The sequence below is a fragment of the Phacochoerus africanus genome, chromosome X (assembly GCF_016906955.1).
Source record: "Phacochoerus africanus isolate WHEZ1 chromosome X, ROS_Pafr_v1, whole genome shotgun sequence".
Classification (NCBI taxonomy): Eukaryota; Metazoa; Chordata; class Mammalia; order Artiodactyla; family Suidae; genus Phacochoerus; species Phacochoerus africanus.
Genome location: NC_062560.1, coordinates 90,640,926 through 90,667,715, shown reverse-complemented (window position 1 = coordinate 90,667,715; position 26,790 = coordinate 90,640,926). Strand labels below are relative to the sequence as shown.

Genomic DNA, 26,790 nt, shown 5'->3' with positions numbered 1-26,790 from the left:
GTTCATATACAGTATATATAAATATATATGCGCATGTATATGCAAGATAAAAATTACTTGATTTTCAACATATTAGACAAAGAGTACATTAGTTTTTTACTCTAAAAACTATCACTCTTTAAAATGGGCTTATCCACATAAATTTTCCTAGGACTGATATATTAAAAACATCTTTAAGTGTATAAGCTAAGTATCAATTATCCAATTATGTAGGTCAATTTTAAAGTAACTATATTATTTCCCCCTACACACAGAGATTTATATTTTATAAAAAAAAAATTACAATTGGGATGCTTTTATCTCACTGACCAAAGCCACCATGCTATGGTTTATTAGTCTTGGCTTTTGTTTAGAAATATATATTTGCCTCTAATCATTTAAATTTATCTTTTCTGCTCCTATAACCCATTTATAGAATTAACTGGATCAAATATCTGAAGACATGAGACCATTATATTTGCATGACCTCAACATACCAAAATTTCCCCATATATATATGTGAACTTATTAAACAGATTAGAGTAGTTGTGAAAAAATTTAATTGTGGCCCTTTGAGAACAAAAATTCTACATATGACTTTTATTTTCACCTTTAATTTCTATCATGCTATTGCTTCTTCCTTCCTCAAAATTTATCAGGAGGCAGAAGTCAATTTTGGTACAACACACAAAAAAAGACAAACCTACAACTCAGAACCTGGGTTATAGTCCACAGTTGGAGAAATGACATAGCCAAGATAGAAATATTCCATTTTCTCCAAGGTTTCTAGGCCTCATCACTCTCTGCTAATTTGGTCCCCCGAGTCTCACTTTATTTAGTGTACGTTGCTTCTTTCACCTCCATTGCAAATATTCAACCTCAGCCCTCTGATTGAGGAAAAAAAATTTTCTCTAGAGTGTGAGTGAGAAGGTCCTTTAGACTTTCCACATCTAGGGGAAAAAAGAACATCCCTATTTCCTCCCTCCTTCTGCTCAATCTCCCCCTAGCTCTCCCTTTCTTTTTATTCTCTCCTCAATGTAGAGGTACAGTCATAGGGAAAATAACCTCCTTCCTTCTGTCTACTAAAACTAAATCAATAAAAATGACCACTCCCCCCAATGGTTTCTGATCATTCTAACTAGCACCTAGTACCTAATACAGTTTTTGGGACACAGTGAGCATTCAAGAAATATTTATTTTATTGCATTATGGAAAATTAAACATTCAAAGTAATGTTTCTATTTAACGGATAAATTTATATTTCCTAAGCTAAAGCAGTCTGAGGGTTACTTAAGAAAGACCAATCGCTACATTTGAGGCATAAAATCACAAGGAAGCAATGTCACAGGAAGAAGGTGGAACCAAGACATGGCTCTGGACTTATGGTACTGCACCAGGAAGACACAACAACCAAGTAAGCCTGTGGCCTCAACTTAGCTTCAACTTCAGCTCCTGCTTCTAAGGCTTGCAATGTATAATGAAATGCACAGTGTTATGCACTTTATGGGCACTCAAGCAATATTTGTTGGCTGACTTAATTGAGCTATATTTGCAAAATGGCAAGGATGTGAGGAAACTTTCCTACCTAAAAGGAAAGCATTCACAGTGCTAGACATTTGGTAGGCAAATAAACAGTATAATTTCAGCCCTAAAAGGAAAAATACTCAAGCCCCTATCCAATAGGCCTAGTGGCCAGGCAACCCAAATGTCAGCACCAGGTTTCTGAAACTTAATTTAAAATATCATAAATTCTATGTCATCAACTTTGAGGACATTTCTTTCCTGTCTTTCTGTTTCCACTCCCTGTCCCAATTTAAAATCCAGAAAATGTAACTAGTAAACCTAAATCTCACCTGTCCGGTGAAATTTCCAAGTAAAAGCAATGTGTCCAGCAGTGATTTAAAAAACCATCAAAATTAACAGTGATGCACTGGAACAGTGTTTTAAAAAGAAATTTCCATATTCAACAATGCACTTCCAGAGTGCAAGCAACTCGGGAATTTGTGCTTGTAATGCCACACCCTCTATATCTGACTTAATCTGCTGAGTACCAAGGGGCAGCTGACTGCTCTAATATCTCTCAAGGATGGATGCTTACTTATGCCCAGGGTATGTTTTTAAGTTTTAGAACAAAGATATTTGGTCCAGTCACTTCCTTCCACCGGCATTAACTGAGTTCCAACTAGGCATTAGGCACATGGAACAATTAAGCTCTAGACCCAACTGTTTCACCCCATTCCAGGTGAGTTTTTCCTTTGCTTGAAATAGGTCTATTGAAACTTTTCCTGCTCTTTTTCCTGCCCTCACCATCTGCAAATGACAATGTGGAAATAGGTGATTCAGGTTAAAAATATAGTCAAGAATTCATGAAGTTCAAGGCAAACTGGTTCATTCTGGTGACTCACTTCACTGTCTTGCCCCACTAGTATTCCATGTAACAAAAAGGTGTTAGATAAGAGTAACATAGCAGTTACTGAGCTAAATATTAGGTCTTGCTACCAGGTAGTAAAGTAAAGAATGGAAAAACATGATGAAAATCATTTTTATTTGGTTAAATTAAGAACTACTTCAATGAATAGCCAATAATCAACTTCTATTTTCCAAAGTGGTGAAAGCACTATGAGATAGTTATTGTTATGCTAACGACATTACAAATAAGAACAATTTACATTTTATTGGGTTCCAGGCGCTGTGCTTAGTATATTATTAAAGAGTCAGAAGAAATGTTGGAGATGTCTAGTCAAATACATTATCTAGTCAAATACATTTACTTTATAGTCGAGGAAATAGGCCCAGAAAAGTCAATTTATAAGTATAATGTCAGATAATAGGAGAGTCAGGTTTCCACCCACTGAGCCATCCTAAAGGGCTTTGGGCTCTTTCTTAATATTTCATTAAAATAACTGTGGTCTCCTGTATACATTTCTCTTTGGGAAATTGTTTAATTTTTTAATAGTAACATGAAAAAAAACAAGTTTCAACTTATTTTCTTTTTGCTAATATGGTCTCATCGGGGCAAATTCTATATATTCTTCCAATTCAAATGACAATTCTTAAGCTATGAGACTAGCAGCTAAAGGTTAAGAGAAAACTGTTTTACAACTCTACTAGAGGAAAAAAAGGAAGAACAGTACTTTCTCCTAAAAAGAGAGAGAAAAATAAAACCCACAAGTTTAAGTGAGGTTTGTACTGGCAGGAGGTAGGAGAGGGTAGAAAGATGGGCATCTAATTAGAAGGAAAAGGAGGAAAGGAAAAGGGTTACAATGTGGAGTGTGCGACTCAGCCTTCATTTCAACACACACAGACCTCAGCAGACAGCTGGAAACCTGCCAGAGAACGAGGCCTTGGAAACAAGCTGGAAGACATTGGAGAGACTTTAACCAAAACAAACACCAGCAGGGGATGTGGTTGGCAGTGCTGAAAAAGCAAAGGACTCTATGAGTCACTCCGACATTAATTTTGAATGGTATCATGCTTCCATTTTGTTGTTCACAGTATTTGGTTTGTGTGTGTGTATATATATGTATATGTATATATATGCACGCATGTACATATATATGTATATGTGCATGTATATATATATACATGCATATATATGTATATACATTTAATATACATACATATGCACACACATATGTTCTTTACCTAAATAATACATTATAATCATTATAAATATAGAATTTAAAAGCATAGACTAGAAAAGTATATCCAGTTTCTCCCTATTCTAGCGTTTTAATTCAACATTTTTCATGTGCAAGTTTTAACATAGCTTCAATCAGTATATTGTAAAATATGAAATATATAATATGCAATATATATACGTATTTTGTTAAATATGCATATTATATATGCAATATATATAAAAACATGCAATATTTAACATCTTAAACATAGTTCTATGCTGCTAGATATCTTCATAAACATTGCTTTTCAGAACAATGATATATTGACTGAGTTAAGATAATTCATCTTATATTTTACTATTTAGGATTTTGCTGAATTTGTCTTTTATATGTAATAGGAACATTAATAATCATATCAGTAACTATCTTTTAAAGATAGCTATCAGGTACCAAGTACTTTATATGCATTGTTTCTAAATTTTATAAAATCTTGCAAGGTAGGTATTATTAACTCTATTTTATAAATAAGGAAATTTATACTCAGAAGTTAAGCGACTTGCTCAAGGTCTTAGCTAATTAATGGCCTAGTACGCACTGAATTAGGTCTGTCTGGTTCCAAAGCAGGCTTGCTTTTTACCACAATATGCTACCTTTCTGCTAAAATGAATATCTTTATGTTTTTTCTACATTTTTGATGTTTATCACAAATTTCCAGAAGTGTAATTATTGGTGTAAAGGCTATGAAATTTTTTTTTTTTTTTTTTGCTTTTTAGGGCCACACCTGTGGCATATGGAAGTTCCTGGGCTAGGGGTCAAATTGGAGCTACAGCTGCCAACCTGCACCACAGCCACAACAATGCAGGATCCAAAGCACTGACTGTGACCTACACCACAGCTCAAGGTAACACCGGATCCTTAATCCATTGTGCGAGACCAGGGATCGTACCCACATCCTCATGAAGCATAGTCAGGTTCATTAACCACCGAGCCATGAAGGGAATTCCCAGGTATGAACATTTTTAAAGCATTAACTACATACTCAAGATTGTTTTTCATGAAGGAGGTATTGCTACAAAATTCCATCATCCCAAAACTTTTTACAGAAGGAAATAAATTTGAGGTAGAAAAGAAAGTCTGTCTAATGTAAACAAAGCACCTGTAATTATTCACCTTCTGTAACACAGAGGTTTCTACTTTTAAGATCTGTCCTCTATCTTTGGATGTGAATAGGTACATATAAAATTCTTAGGAATTATAAACATGTAAAGGATGTAGCTTATAGTAGATGCTTCATGAAGATTCAATTAAAAGAAATTGACATGGGCTTCTGGCTCCTGATGAGGGTGTGCCACTTCCACCACTACCAATAATAAAAAGCTGCATTATCTATGAAATCATAAATTTTCTTGAACCCAGAGAGAGGTCTCAAGGCAACCCACCAGCCTGAAGTCTGAAAAAAATACAAGTTCCTACCTGCAGGGAGAGCTTAGACATGAGCACTGGCTCACCTCTGGCTACAGAGGGAAGACAAGATCACCATAGAAGCTAGTATAAAGAATTCAGTTGAATTTTTAATGAACTGCTAAAGGCTAAGTATGGGCTAGCCGAAGTACAATACTCTCAGGAAACATTGGTACAAGAGGAATTTATACACAGTCACAGGCTTTCCCCCATGGATTTATGTTACCGACCTGGTGGAGAGAAAAAGTCCTTACAGCAAAATGAGAGAGCATGAAACCATATCCAATTTCTTCCCCCACTATAGAATAAAAGCCCTAAGCTTTAGTGAAAGGTCGTCAAACCCTGTTTTCCTCAGAATACAGATGAAGACCTAAAATACTGGGGAAAATGTAAAAAGAAAACTAATTCCTCTACTTCTGGGGGAGGGGCACGGATTAATCCTGGGCCCAGACCATTTAGAAGTGTCCTATCACTCATAGAGGGGCAGGGGAAGTAAGAAAGTCCTACTCTCATGACCTAGAGGCACAGGATCTTGCCTAAGACTGGGTAGAACCAGGAAAACAGAGAACTCCCTGCCCCACCCCACCAAGCTGACAAGCACTTAGTAAGAAGCAATAGCAATGTACCACTAGGGGAGGCACAAGAGCATGGTGTAAGAAATCTTTGGAGCACAGAAGCACAAAGAAGAGCTAAAGCTCATATCCAAGAAGCTCAGAGAACCTCAAGGATAGTAAATACCGCACCAGACAAATATAAAAACAAAATCCCTAGACGTTTCATATTTAAACTTTTGAAAAAAGAAGTTAAAGAGAAAAAAACTTAAAGGCAACCAGAAGAAAAACACAAAGGAACAAAGATAAGAACGACGACCAACTTCAGAAACTATGCAACAGAGTGTTATTCTTAAAGTGCTGAAAGAAAAAAACCTGTAACTGTCAACCCACAATTCTATATCCAGTGTAAATACACTTCAAAAATGAAGGATAAATGAGGACTTTTCACGCAAACAAAGGTAGAGATTTCATCACCAGAAGCCCTGCACTATAAGAAATGTCAGAGCAAGTTCTTTGGGCTTAAGGAATATCATACTTAGAAAGAAACTCAGATTTACTTGAAGAAATGAAGATTCCAAAAATATCTCAAGTGAGTATAAATATAAATTTTCTTTTTAATTGCTCTAAAAGTTAATAAACTAAATAAAAAGTAGTAGCAGTATCGAGTAGAGGGAACAAAGTAGCAGTAGCGTAGGTTTACATCACACATAAAAACAAAATGTATAACAACCATAACCATAGTACACAAGTTGGTACACCACATAGTGAAGTGGTAGAATATTACTTGAAGGTATACTGTGTAATTTAAGATGAATATTGAAAAATCTTGATTGTGGTGGTAGTTACGTGACTGGACATGTTTGTCCAAAGTCATAAAATTGTACACGTAAAAGGATGAATTTTACCAAATGTAATCAATGCCTCAATAAGTCCTAGTTTTTTTAAAAAAAGAGAATTATCATGCACAACTCACCTTCTTACCCTCTTCTTTTTATAGCATCACAATTCTGATGACTGCTGATAAGAAACCACCTCTATGTTATCTAACCTTACCTTTGCTTTTTGCCTTACATAACTGAGGTTTTTATTCCTAATATCTGATGGTGGAGAGAGCTCTATATCTTAAAATCAAAGCAAGAACACACACACACATCTTAGGAATTAAAATGTGTGTATATCCATGGAGACCGTAAATGTGCATAGAGAAACCTCTATGTATAAAGTGTAGGTATCTATGCATAAGGTGGCAAAATTTGCTTAGATCACATAAATGTTAACTAATCATTCAGTCTTGAATGCAATTAAGATAACATAAATAGTATATGTGTGTCTGTATCACATCACTGTCCATAGCTTATTGTTTCTGTTAACAGGTAAGGTCAAAATGGTTTGAGATAATTTTATCATGATTATTGGCATTCTCTCTGTTCCTTATACACAACAAGTTTTTCTGCTTTTAACAATCTTCCACAATGCTATTTCTACTACTCAACTTCTATGCACTAGGCACCTTTGTGCAAATTTTAAACATCTCCCCCACCCCACCTGGGTAGATGAATTTTAAAAAGAAACTCTGTGGGCAGATGAAGCCCTAAGGGTACAAGGCTTGGCAGGCAGAGGGCAACTTTGTCTGAAATAGAAGCCTCTTCCCCTGGACCCATTCCAGGACACTTATACATGACCCATGTGTAGAGGACCTGTGGTAAGTTTACAGTAAGGATCAGCCTAGGGACAATGAACTGGATTTTGAGGGAAATGCCTGGGGAAGAGGAACTCTGCATTTGTATAGAACATTATACAAGACTGAGAAAATGTCTATTTACCATATTAGATAGTGGGGGAAGGCACCTGATCAGGATGATAGGGCCACTAAAGCAACCCCCATTTCCAATCTGGCACTTAACACTGCCCCTGCTCTATCTAGAATGCATCAACATCATCTTCCATAACCATACTTTTCCGTAGTTATCTCATACTTGTCCTCCTGGTATCAGTTTACCAGTGATTCCTCCAGGGAGGCTGACCTTTCAATCTAAATCAAGCCTCCTTGTTCTTTGCTTTTATATCACTAGGAATTTTTCTACAGAAAATATATTACAATTGCAATCATACAATTATTCATGGACCTATCTGTATATTTGCCACCCCCAACCCCCTCACTCTCCACACACATACACATATTTAATCACTCACACATTGGGCAGGGAGTGTCTATTTTGTTCACCAGTTTATCTCCAAAGAGTATCACAGTGCCTGAGATATACTTTGTGCTTAATAAAAAATCATTAAACAAATGCAGATATTTTCTTGTTAAATTATTTGGGAAATGCTATCACATACATGTGCACATTCATGTACATAGTATGATATAGAGTGCTATGGAATTTTTTTGTAACATTCAGTTTAAAAGCTGAATGTGAGTAATTAGAATGGTATGGACATAATAATATAAAATGAGTGATATTTCTATTTGGGTACATCTTAAATGCATTAGTTCTCTTTTCCTTTAGTGACTGGTATTAATTTCTGCTAATAGTATTTAGATCTCGTGTTTCACTATAGCTTTCCAATCCATTCCTTTTGTAATAATTCTCACAGCTGTTACTGAGCTATCTTAACTTGATTGTTCTCTCAAAGTGAAGTGTGTTTTGGTGTTACTAGATTTACAGTGTAGGGTTTTGATTTATAATCACTGCTGTTATTAGAACACTAAGAATGAATACATAATGCAACTCCACTTACCAAATAGATTCTGCCATAAGTACCAAGGCCAATGGTTTTATCCAGTGAGAATATTCCGGTTGGATCCTGGAAAAATGTAAAATAAAAATAGTCTATTTTCTTGGAAAAGCAGCCAAGCATTAAACTATCTAGAATGGTATTTTCAATCTGCCTTGTTCCCTTAGAATTTCCATGGGAAGAACCTAGTGTCATTTACCAAAGAATAGACTTGTCACAATCTCCCTGGATGGAGTATAGTCATTTATAGAAAAGAAGCAATGATGTGAACATTAAGTAGTTGTACAATTAATATTAAAACTGTGAAATGTAAAATTATATCTAATTGAGACATTCATAATTAGAAAGGCTATCATAATAGAAATGATTTCATTTATCTGCAATTGAAATATTCTGATATCCATCTTTTGAATGCTAATCAGACAGGCAGAAAGTTTACCATACAGCAATGGTAATACTGAGTAGATATGTAATGTTGAGTGGATATTTGATAAAAAGTTTAGATTGTTTGTATAAAAGTAATTCTTAAAGAATATTGCTACTAAATGTGAATAAAAAAACGAGATTGTGGCATTGTTTTTTTAAAAAACTAGACAGGGTTGTTTTTGTTTGTTTTTAAGTTAATCTTTACATTGGCGGATTGTTTTTATGGCACAAAATCACTGGTGATATTTTCTGTGTCTTAAGCCTAAATGTGGCATTACAGGAGACAGAATATAATATGTTTATTGACAGATTCCTAAGGTTTCCATATTCATCCTTAAACATTGTTTCCTTACCTTAAAATATGGACATTCATTGCTTGTTCATCACAAAATGTGGTTTCTTGAATTTTATCACCATTTAAACTTTTACTGTAGCAGCTTATTTTGCTATTTTAGCAAAACATATAGAAAGTATGAGCATACGCCAATTTACACACAAAGTACTAGAAGCACTTGCAAATTCTTGGAAATTGACATGTCTCATAGAAAGCACATTTTATACACACAAACTTGGTTTAACCTTGTTTGAGAATTTATTTTATCACTGTGATTAAATGTGGGCTAAACAGAAAATCTATTGAGTAAATGAGATGTATATGAGTGAAATTATAGACTCCTTTAAACTGGTGTGATATTTGTGTAATCTAGCAAAACTGTCATAGGAAAAAGACACAGCTCTGGGATTACTTCAGTCAACAAGTATTCAACTGGACAGAGTTAGGAGACTGAAGTTTTAGCCCCAGTTCTGCCATTAATTAACTATATAACTTTATGTAAGTTATTTACTCCCCCTGGGACTCAGTTTTCACATATATAAAATAAAGGTGCAGTGTTAGGTGATTTCCTTGCTCTAAAATTCTTTAGGAAAAAGTCAGATTCCTACATTCTAAAATCCAGATGTATCCAATGCATTGATATGACAGTTGTTAGTAGCCTACTTTCTTAAAATTATCATTAAAATCAATGTCACAATATGCACAGTATCATTATAAGAAAATAGTTCAGGGACCATACTCTCAACCAAATTACGGAAGCTTTTTTAAAAATGATAATTTTGAGCATTCAAGAAAAGTAAAATTAGATTGTTATAGTGGACTCGATAATAAGCATATCATTATTGTTATAACTCCTTGAAAATTTTATGGGAAAAAGTCAACAAAGAAGTTCCTAAGTTTCAGCTTGAAGACTATGAATTTTGAATATTTCTTTAAAGCAGATCTTTCAGGAATTTATATTAGACATTATGATTTCTGGAGAAACAGCCTCTGATCATCTGTCAAAAGAAATATGTTAGCTGGTTTCTATTAGTAAACCATTCTTTGTTACAATTAAGGCTGTATTTCAATTAAAAAATGATACCATATATCAAAAAATTACTGTATTATCTGAACAAACTTAATTTCTTAATCTTTGAGCACAGTGTTTAATTTCTTTAATCCTTTTTCTAGTGCTAAATAACATATGTACCATACTCATATTTGAACTCAGGCATCTACTTACTCAAAAAAGACACCAAGAAAATGAACGGGACAATAAAATGCCTATGGAATTCTTGGAGGCCTTATTTTATCTATATTCATGTTGTTTAGAAAATTTTCCCTGCTCACACATTACCAAAACATCTTAATTATCCTTATATACACATTTAATAAAAGAAGGTTTTAAAACCTTTTTCTCTGTTGTTAAAGGCAGCTCAATTTATTATTCATCTACTCTAAGAGTATTTTCTTCATTAGTCTTATGCAAATTTTTTGGTTCCCATATCCACACTAATATCTTTTAAGACTAAATGATTATCATACTGGGCAAAAAGAGGAGGGGAACTATGCTAATTACTATGGTAATATTACTCAATTTCATATATCAGATTTTCCACTGAATTACAGTCAGAGAAAGTTTATTCTGAGCTCCCAAGGAAGGAAGCACTGAGAAGTCAACATTTTTTTTATCACTGTGAAATTAAAAGGTCTCATCAGATGAGTCTCTATGATTACTTGTTTCTCTCCTCTGCCCTATTCCTTGGAGCTAAGAAAACAAGAGGAAAGATCTTTATATTTATGACTGTTGTATCAATTTAGAGAATATTGTAGTTCAGAATGCTTCAATGTTCCATTTGGTTTTTTTTTTTAATAAGTTAACAAGAAATCTTAATTTGTGGAAAGTTTTTCTCAAAAGATATTACTAAAACTCTAAGTTTTCAAATATTTTTGAACCACAAATGTTGGGCAAATAGTCTATACTTTGTTATATTTTTCTATGTATCTAAATTAACTCCTGCAATTTAAAAGTCCTAGTCTGGTTGTCCCATGAAACCCAGAATTTGGGGGAGTCGTTTCTGTCTTCTGAACTCACTCAATAAGACGGCAAAAATGAACACCTTGATAGGTCATTTTATTAAGGGCGGGGGTAGGGGTAACAGGAAGAAAAATAACCACTAGAAGGCAGTGTTTGCTGGTCATGAAAGAGATTCGATAGCAGAGAACCAAAGACAGCAGAAATTAAGAACAAAGGGGAACCAATATATGGTCAACATAGGTAGCAATAAATTTCAGATTTAGGGCAGTAAAAGAGTAGTCAGACAGCTAAAGGAAGGAAAGAGATTGCACAGTGCTTATAAGGAATAGTAGCAGGGGCTATTGTTCTTTTGTTTAAAATATTAGAAATAGTGATTTTACAAAAAGACTTTATGGAGAAAGAACTTGAAAGGGGCAGAAACACAAAAAGTGCCAGAGTAAGTTTCAGAGACATTTGGAAGAATGGGCTTCACAATTCAGTGGAAAATTTAGAGAGGAAAATCTCTTCCTCTAGACTAGTGTTTCTCAAACTGTGGACTGTACAGACTCTCCCTACATGAGACTCATCTGGGAAATCTTGTTTAAAATACAGCTTCCTTGTTCCAGCCATGGAATTATGAAATCAGAATTTCTGTGGATGGGTCCCAAGATCCAAGATGATCCTTGTGCACTGTTCTGGTGCACTAGCATAAAACTTCCTGCCCTATAAATTAGGGAGAGAAAAGACTGAGAAAACAGACTGAAGTACAATATCATGTTGAGGTGATGCTCTAGAATACCTAATGGAGGAGATGCTGAATACTTCAATTCTCTTGACTAGAAGATATAATTGATTCAAAATAAGGGGCTAAGGGACTTAAGAAAGTGGAAGGTTCTCATGACTGAGTGTGGAAAGCAGTCTTGTTCCAGGTGGTGGAAGACTGGGAGAGCTGGCAGTTATATTTAAATATAAACCTAATGTAATTCAAATATAGTTTTTTGGATCATGTGCTATTTCAGATCACCTCTGCTGCTACTGTCCTCCAGGCCTGTCTAATCCTGACCCCAATATAGATTAGGACTACACATGGCAGTGTCAAATACCAAGGCCACAGCAATCAGGAATGTCATTACCATACTGGGCACAGAAGGCAAAGGGGACAATCATAGTGAAAGACATGCCAGATTTGGAGATGAAATAGTTTCCAGTCCCAAGGATTGAGTGACATATGTATACTAGGGGAAAAAAAACTATATGTGTGTGTGTATGTTATATATACATATATATACATATATATATATATATATATATATATAACATATATTATTTATATATATGTTTTATTTATATATGTTTGTATATATATATATATATATATATATATATATATATATATATCCCCAGGTATTGCTGCTGGCAGGCAATGTGAAACACACACACACATGTATATAAAGACATAAGAATTTTGCAACTCTTTTTTTAGAAAGGAAGCACAAACCACAAATCTCTGTACTTTCTTTTCTGTTTTGTCACCTACAGGAAATATTTATTCAATAGTAAGTCAGGAAAAATGGAAAAATGAGAATAACCCAATAATGAACAAAGAAAATGTCAGTCTCTGGTTATTACGTTTGTTCACTCTTTTATTTTACATCTTTAACTTCAGGAAATCATGCAAAAAATTTTTACAATTCCCTCTCCCACTCCTGCTTCCCCAAGCTTTCAATTTTTCTTACTTCCTTAGGTTTTAAAAATATCTAACAACAAAAATGCCAAATAAACTTCTACCACTTTCTTTAAATTGCAATTTGCACAGCCAGCCTGACCTCTCTCAAGGGTCCATGTCTTGTGGTCATTTAGCTGGCCAGCCCTAGAAAGGACATAATATACCAATCTTAAACTAGACCTGTATTTAATTATTCTATACTCTGCAAGATTCACTTTTCCTCAATGTGAAACTCCAAAAATCTGAATTCTCCCTCATTATCTGGCTGTTGTCAAATTACTATACTCGATGTTGACAGATGTCAGCTTTCTGACATTCATATATATCCTATTGAGGATAATTATCAAAAGGGATCCCACCATATGCAACTTTCTTTGCTTGCTTTATCATCTCTCCTTTACTTCATAATGCAGACTTCCAAAGAGCTAACATAGAAGTCTCTTGGCCTCTTCATTTACTCTTTTATCTTCAGCGGCTTAGAAAATAAGTCATATGTAAAGAAATCCAGAATCACTAAAGATACCTCAGTGACCAAAGCAATGGTGAACTTTTCAAGCATCTATGTAAAAAAAAAAAAAAATTCTAAAGGACATGCTCTTCTGCTAGATTTCTTGGGGTTTAGATCAGGATGTTTGGGGAGAGGGGAGAAATATGCATAATCTGCTCACATGGTGAACATCTCCAGATATAAAATGGCTCCTATATAGTAGAAATTTAGAAATTGTTAGAAATTGAGGACTTTCTGAGACTTTCACGAAGTCTATAAAATGAGGCCAAAGAGCAATGCCAATATGTTGTGTCTTCTTACTCCTGTGTTAAAAACTAACCTCATCTTTCTACCCTCCACATCCCACCAACACCCAGAAAACTAATATTTCACTGAACTGCAATGTAAAGATTGCAGACTTTCCCCTTATCTCCTTGGCTCTCACCAAGTTCTTATATCCAAGGGCCATGACCGGGTCGGTAAGTCTGGGCCATTTCCCCCCATTTTTTGTGGCAATCAAAACTTTTCTTTTTTTCCTTGTGTTTGGAATTCCTTGATTCCTTGCTCTATCATTTCTAGGAGGTATTTCCCACTTTCCCTTTAGTTAATTTTAAAAAGAATTTATTTCAGTTTGCCTATGTGTGGTTTCCATATTTGCCCTAGTGTCCTTCCCCCCCCCCTCCGCCTTTCCCCCATCATACACAGAGAATTTTGGAGGAGTGTAACATTTCATTCATTGGTTTTACACTTTTACTTGGGAACAAATCTAGTCAGAATATGAAAGAGTTGTTCAGAAAGGAAACCACCAATTGAGGCCTCCATATTCCAGAAATCTCATGTATACACTGCATGAATGCATAGTGGAAAAATATTCAGCTTTTAAAAATTCTCTTTATTTTATGAAGCTTCATCAGTAGCCACCATGCTAATATCTGTAATTCAACATGTTTATATTGAGACTCCTTTTTTTTTAAAGGCTGATAACAATTTGTTAAAATATTATCATGTACACCACCTCCCCTTTCACATCATTTTAGTGTAAAATTATATAGGTGAGGCTTGAGGAATGCCCCATTTTTGAAAGGGACAGCCCTCTGCTATCATCAACAAGACAACATTTAAATGTAAACATGCATAAAAATAAAGCACTGCGACTTTGAATAGTTCTATAACCTCAAGGTTAATATTTAGCTTTTTCCAAAGCAAGCAGGCCACTGCTCTGAACTACAGTTGCGTGGCGATCACTCCAGCATGGTGCATGCTTATTCCCTTTCAGAGTGTACAGGGGCCCTTCGCATTTAAGAGAGGATGCGAGTGAAATGCCAATCTAAAAAAGGGAACTTGAAAAATGGATTTGGGTGGGATCCAATATCTGCCAGAAACCAGATGCCAATGAAATAAACAGCGCCGTTAAAATAATAAGTCTACTAATAACGGTGGCAATAATAGCTCACCAATCAATTACAACTCTGGAGGAAAGCTGGGTATTCGGGAAAAGGAGAATCCGCAAATGAAAACCACCAGCAAAAGCTAAATCTCGTTAGCTAGTGAGCGCAATACTTAAAAAAAAAAAAAAAAAATCGAGTGTGTGTGCAGAATTCACTTCTTCCCCAAGCGGCGTCGAGTTCTTTCACTCCCGAAATACTAAATCGGGACTAGTGCCCTGGCAGAATAAGGTTTTCCAAAGTAACGATTAGAAAGTGAGAGTCCAATTTTCTGGCCCGCAATCACCTAAAAGGAAAGGTCAAACTGAAAGTGGGCATCTCTTCTGGCAAAAGAAGAAGAAAACGACAGGGTGGCGGGGTGACAGAAAGGAGTGCTCTTAGGAAGCCATGCGTCGTCGCGCTCTTTGGTAGGACAAGTACCGGAGCGCTACTAGACCAAACGGGCTACATTTAGAAAATGTCCCGCCGTGTTTGGCCCGCACCACCCAACGGCCACCTCTCCCCACCACACCTCAGGCCTTGGCCCTTTGCCTTTCCTTGACTTTGGAGCGACCTGGGTGCCCAGGGGGCGCCTTTACTGCAAGCCCGCTCCAGGGGGTTCCCTCCCCGCACTCGCAGTCTCAATCGAAGTTCTGGCCTAGCTAGCCTTGCGGATGTCTGTCCCCGTCCTCGATGCTCAGAACCCGCAGGAGAGATAACTGCGGGGGGCGACGGGCTTCCTCTACTCACCGGCAAGTGGCCCAGATCCGTGACCTCCTTGTCCCTCCAACCCCCAGGTCCCGCCATGGCTTCGAGCCGAACGGGAGCAGGCGACTAAGCTAGGCACGCTCCGGGGACTCTGAGGTGGAAGTGGACAGAAGTCGAAGGAGAAGAGGGGAGGGGAAGGGGCCGGGGAAAGAAAGGGGGGAATCAGGGTCTGCGGCGTGGGAGATAGAGAAGGGGACAGTAGAGGGGAAGGAGCGAGGGGTGGAGGGAACGCAGAGTTTGAGAGGCGGGAAAGTGAACTTGGCTAAGACGCGAGAAGTCTGAGCGTCCGTCCCGGAGACCAAGGAGCAAGACGGGTGCTCCGCGGGCGAGAGCTCAGCGTCTGCCCCGGCAGGGTGCGCCTCTTTCAGGGTGGGGAGGGGGGCGGTGCAAGGGGGGGGGGACCCGGGAGCAGCTCGAAGGGAATTGGTGCAGCGTCACTTCGCCAGGTGGGCAGCCGCGCGGCGGGTAGGCGGGCGTGGGGGGCCGCTGGCCGAAGGAGGTGCTGAAGGACTATAACGGTTTGCGAGCCGGCCCCCGGCGGCCTCCCCCCGCCCTCCCGCCGCCCCCGCCCCCGCCCCCGCCCCCGCCCCCGCTGGCGAGCGTTCCACAGGAAACTTTTTCGAGGCAGCTGCCAGCCCCGGAAAACCGGTCCCGCTCTGCGCCGCTCCCAGTCTGGGCCCCACAGCCCTGCCACAGTCCAAACAGCCCGCGCCCTCATCTCTCCGCGAAACCCTTGTGACTTTTCTAGTCAGCTATTTTTCTCTTTTATCCTCCCCTAATGTTATTTTCCCATTTATTGCAGAGATCCGTCCAGTTAGATAAGGAAATGACTCGCCCCTGGATTAGGGATCAGAGCTAGGCGATCCCCTGTGCGGGCGGGGCGGGGAGAGAACACCAAGTGCGCCTCAGGGCTACCACAGCTTGGCCTTCGAAGCCACTGGCCGAGGGCAGCGCAGCGTGGACGGTATTGCTGTGAAGTCCCCTCGAGGCAGGCCACGTCTCTTCTGGTTGGTACCAGACCCGGGCCGCTTAGTCGGAACCGCACCTGTTCACAGGTGCTGGGATTTATGAGAGACAGTCTCTGAAGTCCTGCTTGTTCCCCGGGGTCTCGAGTTTGCAGTTCGCCACGTTCGCAAAGCGCAGAGAATGTTCCTGCGTCCTTCCCAGTCTCCAGCTCTCAGGCCGGGTTTCATTCATTCGCTTATTCGTTGCACAGCGTTTCCTGGCGCCCAGGCTGTTCGCCTCTGTTTCCCCACCAAGCGCAGGAGGTCCGATACACGGTTTAAAGAATCTGACAAAGGTGATTTAACCTTGAGAAGTAAGGCACCTTTTAAAAGAGTTTATGGAAAAGGGAGTCGGTGTGTAAAACTAATCACATTCTAAGCTCTTGCACTGCAAAGAACACTTGAGAAAACGTCCCAAATCTGCTTATTTTTCCCGAGCTGATCTACTGCGTTCGCGCACCCGCACTCAGGGGTCGGAATGCGAGGTGGATTCGTTTCCTGTTTCTTTCTTTTTCAAGTAAAACATTTCTACCTCCTCTAGGAAGACTTACATGAATAATTCTTCCCATAGACCTGGAGTTCACCATTTCTGACCCACATTTCTAACTTTTGTAATTATTATCTTTATATACTGGTGGATTTTGTTTATTTCGTGTCTGTTTCAACTTCCGAGTTTGACCTCTTTACATTCCTTCACCTCTGAGCTTCAGTGAGTTCTGTAATAGCCCACAGTCTGACGGAGGAACCCGGTCTAGCTAAATAAAGAAAATCCTCTGTGAACGGGTGAGGGGAAAAGCAACTACTGCGTCCCCCCCAAAAGGGACTCTGGTGTTCTGGATCGAATTTTCGTGTTAATTCAAATATGATGCAAACCAAGCAAATTATATTTTTCAAGAATTCAAATCTTGACAATTCCACCGCACAAAATCTTGCCCTTTTAAAAACAATTTAAGATTTTCTGGATGATCAGTAACACTCTTCTAGATCTTGCTAAATATTCACCTGAAAATAACATTTCATAAGTTGAGCTAGGCAGGTGAGCTAGTTAATGGAAAGTTACACTTTTTAATGCATATCTAGGTCTTAGAAATTGAGTCAAGAAATACAACATTTAAAGGAAATCTGAAGAGAATCTGAAGAGGATCTTTGCTAAAGGGAAGAAGTGTTAAGACTTTTTTTTTTTTTTTTTTTAAACAATGCGGTTTGCTGACTGCAGAGTGTGGGGAAATGCCCCGTGGCCCCCGATGGCAGAGACTGTTTTAGCCTGTCTAAGGGGACAAGTCCAGACCAGGCAAAAGAATCCAGTCTAGATCACTGGGCTCTCTAGTTGCAGGGCTCCGTGGGAGGCTAGCGGCTTCATGGCTCCATAGGGATTAGCCACATCTCCGGGTGGGACCCGGGTCTTGGGGGGAGGGGAAACTAGGTGTTTGACCAGAACTTGACAGAGAACCTACACATTTTAAAAGTTATTAACGTTTTCAAGGAAAAAGGAGTCATGGAAAAGCATGGAAACGTTGCCTTGTAAGCTGGCAATATGGGGATTTTTGTGGCCAGCTTGGGGAAGGTCAGTCGGGCTAGCTGACCAGAAGGCAAATAGATGCCCCCCAAGCTTGAGGCTCAGAGAAACCCAGAAGTAGGGCACTTTTTTTTTCCAACTTCAAGACTTCTTTCCCCTCACCCCACAACCATTACTTCCCCTTCCCCCTTCCAAAGTGCTTTTTCTCTCTTTCATTCCTGACCTCAAACTGCATAAAAATAACCCCAGTCAATCCAGGGTCTAGGAACTTGTCATATTGTGTTTTACCCAGAAATAAATTCTCTGCCAAGACTTTATGTCCCATATGTATCCCATCCCTTTTTCCTACAATTCATTCGGTTATCTTAAGGCCCTGAACACTTTGTAACTTTTGATTGTTGTTAATTTTTAATAACTAAAATTTGTTGAGTACTTGCTGTATGTTCTGGACTAAGTGTTTTGTGTATATTATCTCATTTAATTTTGTCAGTGATTCTTCCAGCTTTTAAATGATCTATATTTCATAGGCAAAGAAGATGAGGCACAGAGAGATGAAGTAACTTTCCTAAAGCCCCACAGCTAGTAATTGAAGGATCCTGGCTTCCAACTCAGGCAGTCTGACTTCAGAACCCACTTGTCAATGACTGCTGAAGGGCCTGTGCATATTTTGAGACTGTGTGAAGAGGAGCCAAATTCAAAAAAGCTTCAGGGTAAATGAGATCAGATGACATAAGCTAGGCCCCTGAGCTATCCAATTCCCCTTTCCCCCTTTCAGCCTTCAAGCCCTCCTAACAGAAATAACAAGGGCTTTATAAAAAGAAGTGGAACCCAGCTATAACCCAAGAGTAGCCAGTGACCTACCTGTCTGAGCATAGATTACTAAGTGGATCACTTCACAGAGAAAGATCATGGAATTTAAACATAAGAAACTTCCAGAGGAAAAAAAAAAACAGCGATTTTCAATGCTTAGAAATTATTAAAATCCATTCCTATTCCTTCCAGAGATTTTTTTGGCTGACAACAAACCTTATTCAGTGAAGACTTGAACGAGGCTGTGTTTGTGAGCAATCGTGCTTAGCAGACCTGAGATGCTAAATGGCAAGGTTACAGCCAGTTAGCTCACTTGGTAAGAGTACTGCAGACATGGTGCCAAGGGTATGGGTTTGATCCTCCAGACGGCTAGTGTGCATCTGTCTCCTCTTTGGACCTTGATGGCACCTCACCTCTGGCCAGCCAGAGTTGGCTTTATGGAAAAAAAAAAAAACCTCCAAAATCAGTACTTTCATCTTTGTATACAAAGAACTGCATGTTCATTTTTTTCATGTAAATTGCTTATTACCATAATCCAGAGAAATTATGCTATAAGAGCATGTGTGTGTTATGAAAAATGCAGATTCAAAAGATGTTAGGCTGTTTTTTTATTTATACATTTATATTTGCAGTATATATCTTAATAGACACTAAAAATGAATCTCATAAGATGCTTTATTACACTTTTATTAAGCATTTAAACACATAAAAAAAGCATTTAAACACATAAATGCTGTTTATTGTTTTTCCTCTATTCTGACACTTTGGGTATAAAAATGAATATCTTGTAAACTTATGTTAACACAAGTTTGCTGCCTACACTACTGGCCCTGAGTGGGAATAATGGAATGAAGTTACGTAGCAATCTTCTTGAAAAGATCCTTTCTCGCATTTGTGATTGTAAATACTCAAGGTCCAGTATCTCCAAGTATACATGTGAGTGGCTGGGGAAGCCTATCTTTAAGAGTCTCAGGGATGTATCTTTGAGGGAAGAACCTCCTTTGGGAACCATTGGGTGAAAGGACCTTCTTAAGGCTTTCATTCTTCTTTATGGAGACAACTTCAAAACTGTAGGATTGATTTCTGCCACAGTCCCCAACAACCTAGCTATGGCTTCTTTTGATTTTTCCTATGTGCCACTCCTCTGGGGACAAAGCAAAATTAAAAAAAAAAAAAACACCTGATGTTTCTCAGGCTAAAGGTCATGAAATGTGCCTTCTGACCATAGTTTGCAAAGCTTCTGTCACTTGTCATGGAATGCTCTTAAGCTCGGCATGATTTGAGCTATGCTTGTTTCTAAAATGGGGCCCTGGAAATCTGATCCTGGCTGAACATGGGTCTTGTCGCTATTGAAAACTGGAATGCTACTCTAAAAAAAGACAATTGTTTTATAAAGAGAACCAAAACAGAGAAATTAAAACCAAAAATCAGATGAATTTCTGGAGTTAGCCATGGAGCTTCCTTTTTTTCCCCACACTTTGCCCTCTCTGAAGGCCATACCATCCCAGTTCTGGAATTCCCAACAAGCAGCTCCAGGCTAGCCAACCCCCCTTGCTCAGCACTGATGCACACAGGAACACAATTATTGTAATGTTAATGAAGTTTACACTTCAAGACACCTCACTTGTACTTCTAAGGGCCTGGGAGAGGTACTAGTAATTCTGTATTGGCAATTTTATATTCTAGTTTGAAGTGGGCTCCCCAAATTATAAAGGCTTCATGTCCAACAGAACTTGGATTTGGCCCTGAATGCATAATTTATAGAGAGCATAGTAAAGTGGAAATATATATGTGTGTGAATGTGGGTGTGTATGTAATCTTCATAATATTACTGAGACTTGACAAAATGGGTTACAACTATCAATCCACAACTAGATAGTGGGCGTTTTGAAAAGAGAAAAAAATGAAAGAAGGAAAAGATAAATAGTGCTGGAGTTTAAGAAATTAAATATCTATATAGAAAGGAGTACATTATAAGTAGGATGGATATCTTTTGAGGATTAAAAGGTAAGAAGAAACGGAAGTGGGATCATTATGAGAGTATGCTACAGACTGATGACAGGAAATATATGGGCAATGCTTTCCTAAATCTAGGTCACAGCACTGCCACTGGGGGCAGAAGCAATAATGATAGTATATTTTTAATGTCTTATATTATTGTATTAGGAAATATAAAGTCATCGTAATAAATCAAACAACTCAAAGTTGAATGTAGAAAGAGGTAACAGTCTCGACATTGTCCATCCAATCACATACTACCACCACAACCCCCTCTCCCAAGATGTTAACTATTTGGTGTATATCCTTCCACACCATTCTCTATGGCAATTAACTTTAGGAAAACACACACCCACATAGTTCTCTCTCCTTATCCTTTTTTTCTCTTATATCTCAAAAAGTTGGATTCTTGTTCATGGTTCTGTTTTGTAGAGTGCAACACATACATGCATAAGCACAGAATCAAGAATGTTCCAGGGGAACATTACTTCAACAAAACAATACTGTGATACACTACACAATAGGAGAAGAAAGATAATTTATATAGAGTTCTCATCTGTTGTGTTTAGGGGCAAATCTCTAGGCTCAGAAAAATGACAGACTTAAAAAAAAAACACATGCATATGTGATTGTGGTGATGTTTGGAACATAACAGAAGCACGGCAAGTTTGAAAACAGGCAAAATTCCAATTTTCCAAATGGAACAAGATGTATTCCAGAGACTATAGACCAGTAAGCCTAATTTTGGTTCTAAGGGAATTCTAACAGAATATTATATAGATGGCTCCTAGAAGGTGCTTCCCAGGAGCAAGCACTCGAGGTTACATTAATAAGGAAACATGAGAAACCAGCTCATGTTCTATTTTGAATGATGGAATATCAAACTTCAAGTTATCCCCAACCCCAATGAACTAGGCATTTTGTTATTCATGACCTGACCTTGTGTGGTATCCTCCCGCAATTAATGAGGGCTGGTCTGTGTGGCCAGTAGAATATGTATGAAGTGATAATATATGATTTATAAAGCTAGGTCATAGAAGACATTAAAGCTTCTATCTAGGCTGCTCAGACTGCTCGTGGAAACCATTTGCCAGGGATTGAAGACACTGAAGCAGCCCTGTGGTGAAACCTACGTGAGGCCTGTGGACAACATCCAATACCGTCTTGCCAATTATGTAATGAGTCACTTCGGAAGTGAATTTCTCAGCCCCATTCAAGCCTTGAGATGATACTCACCGGTGACATCTGACTGTAAATTCATGACAGACCCTGAGCTAAGCCATTAAGGATTAATTTCTAACCTACAGAAAATGTGAGAGATAAGGAAAGATTATTGTTTTAGACCACAACATTTTGGAATGAATTTTTGCAAAGCAATAAATAACTAATCAAATGAGTTGCTCGCCAAGTAGATCAGGATACTAATATAGTCAATGTATTTTTATTTCAGGAAAGAATAATATCCTCAGGCAAGATAAAAAAATGTGGGCTGGAATAGCACAGAAAGGCATGACTAGCTGAACGTAACAGTTGACTAATGAATCAATAGCAAATTGAAGAGCATTTGTGATACTGATATGTTGAGCATAATGAAATATATATTCCAGAGTAGCACTGTCCAATAGAACTTCTGCAGTGGTAAAAATATTCTATATCTGCACTGTTAATTATGATATCCTCCAGAAACATTTGGCTGAGTACTTGAAATGTGGCTATTACAATTTAGGAACTGAATCTTAAATTTTATTTAAATTTAATTAGGTAATTTTCAATTTATTTTTACATTGCATAATTAATACAGTGTAAAATTTAAAATTATAGACTGGCCAGACTGGCCAGAGGCCACTATATGGGACAGTGCAATATTCTATGATTTAAGAAATGAGGTTTCTTAAAGTTTAGTGGAAACATAAATAGAATTCTAAGGGTAGAAACTCTAAAAGGAACGTGATATAGATCATCTGTCCTTGGCTAGGTGTTCAACTTATTTATCAATGTTTTAGGTGACAGCATGAAAGACATGTATATGACTTTTGTTGATTAATTCAAACTGGAAAGAATTTTTAATATATAGGTTGACAGCATTTTTCCTGGGCCTGCCAATCCAAGGTCAAGCAAGATGGGAGTAGAGCTAAGGAGGTGATTGGGCTGAGATGTAAGGTAGTCTTTAGGGTTAATTCAAAGGAAAGGTCCCAAGGCCAGAACAGGGTAGAGTAGACAAGCAATAAATTGGGCATAGGTTTGGGAGGCAGTGAAGCAGACAAGCTTAGAAGATAAAACTAGAGATGAGACTGAAGCTGCCAAGAAGCTGAATGATGAATGAGCAGGGGGTTAGGAAAGGGAGGTGGGGGCAAACTGAAGGAGAACAAAAAATAAGCACAAACAAAGACCAGCTCTTGCTGGTTTTGGGCTGTCTTGTTCCTCTGGTTGCTCTTGCTTATGACATTTTGCATTCCCTCTGGCATGGGCTAGAGCATTAAAGTTGCAGGGATATTCCTTAAAGAATCAGACTGTGCAAGAGCCTAGAATTATTGGCCAAAACCAACCAGATGACATTTTACAGATACAAGTGTGAAATTTTGCATTTCAGTTTGCAAAACAAATAATCAATTCCATAAGCACATGAAGTGAGAACCTTAACTTTAAAAGGTAACGTTAATCTAGCATTGCAGTGATACCAGAAAGACCAGTAAGATAACCAAATCAAGGACAATTTTATTAATTGTACCCAGGTAAAGACACCTGGAGAGGGGTGATTATTTTACAGTATTACATTTTAAGCAAATTAAATGGTATCCAAACTAGGGAAAGTGAATTATGGTGAATGACTTAAAAATTATCACATTTGGAAAGGCCGAGGGACTGGTGATGTTTAGCCTTCTGAGAAGAGTTAGGGAGATGGAGTAGCTGTCTTCATATATTTTTAATGAGAAGTCATAAGAAAGAAACATTGATAGATGTTTCAAAAAGTTACAACTTACAGCAATTTAAGAAAGATCACTCTAATAGTTATCACTATAAAGAATTAACTGCTTTATAAAGGAAATAATTCTCTCTAACTGGAAATATTTCAAGTAGAGCCTCCATGATCATCTGCCCTGGATTTGTACAAAGAACTCAAGGATTAGAAGATAGATTGAACTAAAGCAACTCTAAATCCTTTCTGGTTCTGAGAAAGTGTGCAACTACTGTTCTTTTCCTCCATGTATTGTGGTCTCTGGCTATTCACTCAGAAGACATTGCTATTCTGTTTCCAACTTAGGGACCTGTATAATCCTTAAATCATACCCATGAAACTACATTTTATATAAAGTCACAGAACAAATGCTATGCTTGGTTAGAATGCAAAGACATAACTAGCTATTTTTATACGTGGAGCAAGTGCCAAGCAATGCAAACATTGCCACCACTCCTTCCCTCTCACTTTAGCCTCCTCCTGATCCCAGGCGTTACCATGCAAAGTGTACTCTCATCACAATCTGAAAATATCTACTTCTGACTCTTCTGTTTTTCTCTTTGTGGTATTTAAACTTTACACAAAGCCTTTCAGGTCGTATAGCGTGTGTGTGTGTGTGTGTGTGTGTGTGTGTGTGTGTGTGTGTGCGCATGCGTGCGTGTGCGCGCATGCATGCACGCTTGCACACGCGCATGTCGAGGGGGTAGTTACCTCCGGGAATGTGTCTGAATGACTATGCAATTCTCACAAGCAAAATTTATGGAACAAATCCAATTATTTCTCTTATAGTGATTCCAAGAGAAATCTGTGAGAGTAGTACGTGTCCTACCTGATATACATTCTCATCCAAGGAAGACATTGAAAGCACTTTGATAGTATTCTTTATTATTTTTCCATTGATTGGATGTTTAAAAAATCCAATAATTAGACATACTTGCTATAACAAGGGATGTGTAAAGAAAAAATAATCTTTTCTCCTCCCATCTCACACTATTGAGATAATCAGTGTTAACAGCCTGGGCTTTATCTTTCCATACATTTATCTTTGCTCATAAAAACATATGCAAACATACACAATCTATTTTCCTCTTTTACAAATAAGAGGACAAGATCATACTGTTCCTATCATATTACTCAGCAACTCGTTTTATTTCATTGAATATGTTATACATATCAGAACATATAGATCTAACACTGTTTTAAGAGCTTTTACTGATAGGTTTGATCACATAAAAACTGACCTAGAACAATATTTATAGTATATATCATTAATAGATAAATTATTAATATCACTTATAGACAAGGAGCTGCTAAAATGGATAGCAAAATAAAACCTCCTCAGTGGAAAAATGGGCAAAAGATATGGATAGAAAACTCACAGAAGATAAACAAGTAATCAATAAATATATGAAAACGTATTCAACTTCATAGTAATCAGGGAAATGTAAATCCAGAGAAAAAGTATATTTCATTAAAATTTTGAAAGTAATAAAATTTCATTGTAAAAAGAGGGTAAAATAGTAAAACTATAAAATACAGGTATATAAAGCATAATAGCATTTATAAAGTGTTTTACCTTTGCAGCCTCACTTTCCATGCATTAATAGAATTTACTACTTACTGCACAATTCTCCATGCTCTTACAAACCTAAACAAACCCATAACAAAAGCTATTCTTTTATATTATTTTTTCTTTTTAACTTTTTTGTTGAGGTATATATAGTTCTTAGCAACATTAAATTAGTTTCAGGTGTACAATATATGCATTTGACATTTCTATACAGTATGAATTGATCACACAATGACTGTAATAATGTGTCATCATATTAAATTTTATAATATTATTGGCTATATTTCCTATGCTGTACATTACTTAACAGTGAATTACTTGTTTTATAACTGGAAGTTTTTACTTCTTAATCCTTTTCTCCTATTTCATCCAACTCCTCAACTCCCACCTCTCTAAGTACCATCACTTATTTCCTCTGTATCCGTGGGTCTGTTTCTGTTTTATTTGGTTTGTTTTTTAGATTCCACATTTAAGTGAAATCATATGGTATTTTTCTTTCTCTGACTGACTTATTTGACTTATCATAACACCATCTAGGTCTATCCATATTGTTGCAAATGACACAATTTCATTCTTTTTTATGGGTATATATTCTGTTTTATATATATATATATATATATATATATATATATATATATATATATAATAGCATACTGATAAAAACCACATCTTCTTTATTCATTCATCTATTGATGGACACTTAGGTTTCTTCCATATTTGGGCATTGTAAGTTATGTTGCAATAAACATAGGGGTGCATATATTTTTCATAATTAGTATTTTAATTTTCTTTTGATAAACTCCCAGAAGTGGAATTGAAGGGTCATATGGTAGTTCTATTTTTAATTTTATGAGGAATTTCCATACACTTTTCCATAGTGTTTATACCAATTTTCTTTCCTTCAAACAGTGCACAAGGGTTCCCTCACCCTTGCCAACACTTTTTAGTTCTAGTCTCTTTGGTAATAGACATTTTGACAGGCATACAGTGATATGGTGATTTGGATTTGTGTTCCCATGATAACTTGTGATGTTCAGCATATTTTCATGTACTTCCTGGGCATCTGTATGTCTTTGGGAAAATGTCTATTCAGATCTGCACATTTTTAATAAAAAATTTTTATATTGAATTCAATGAGTTTTTTGTATATTTTGGATATTATCACTTTCTCAGATATATGATTTGCAAATATTTTCTCCCATATCATAGGTTGCTTTTTCATTTTGTTGAGGATTTACTTTGTTGTGCAAAAGCCTTTTAGTTTGATGTAGTACCATTTGTATATTTTTGCCTTTGCTTCCCTTCCTGAGGAGGCAGATCCGAAAAATTATTGTTAAGACAAATGTCAAAGAGCATATTGCCTATGGTTTTTTCAAGGAGTTTTATAATTCAGATCTCTATTTAAGTCTTTGATAC

At 37.4% G+C, this 26,790-nt stretch overlaps 1 protein-coding gene across 1 annotated transcript in view; it reads right to left on the bottom strand.

Moving 5' to 3' along the window:
* Window positions 1–15,843, bottom strand: part of NRK (Nik related kinase) — a 128,588-nt gene extending 112,745 nt beyond the window's left edge. Inside the window, exons 1-2 of the mRNA XM_047765737.1 lie at window positions 15,503–15,843; window positions 8,360–8,425 (exon numbers count right to left, since the gene is read on the bottom strand). Of these exons, the coding sequence (XP_047621693.1) occupies window positions 8,360–8,425; window positions 15,503–15,559 (123 nt within the window). The 5' untranslated portion in view covers window positions 15,560–15,843. The remainder of the gene's footprint in view (window positions 1–8,359; window positions 8,426–15,502) is intronic.
* Window positions 15,844–26,790: the final 10,947 nt, after the last annotated feature.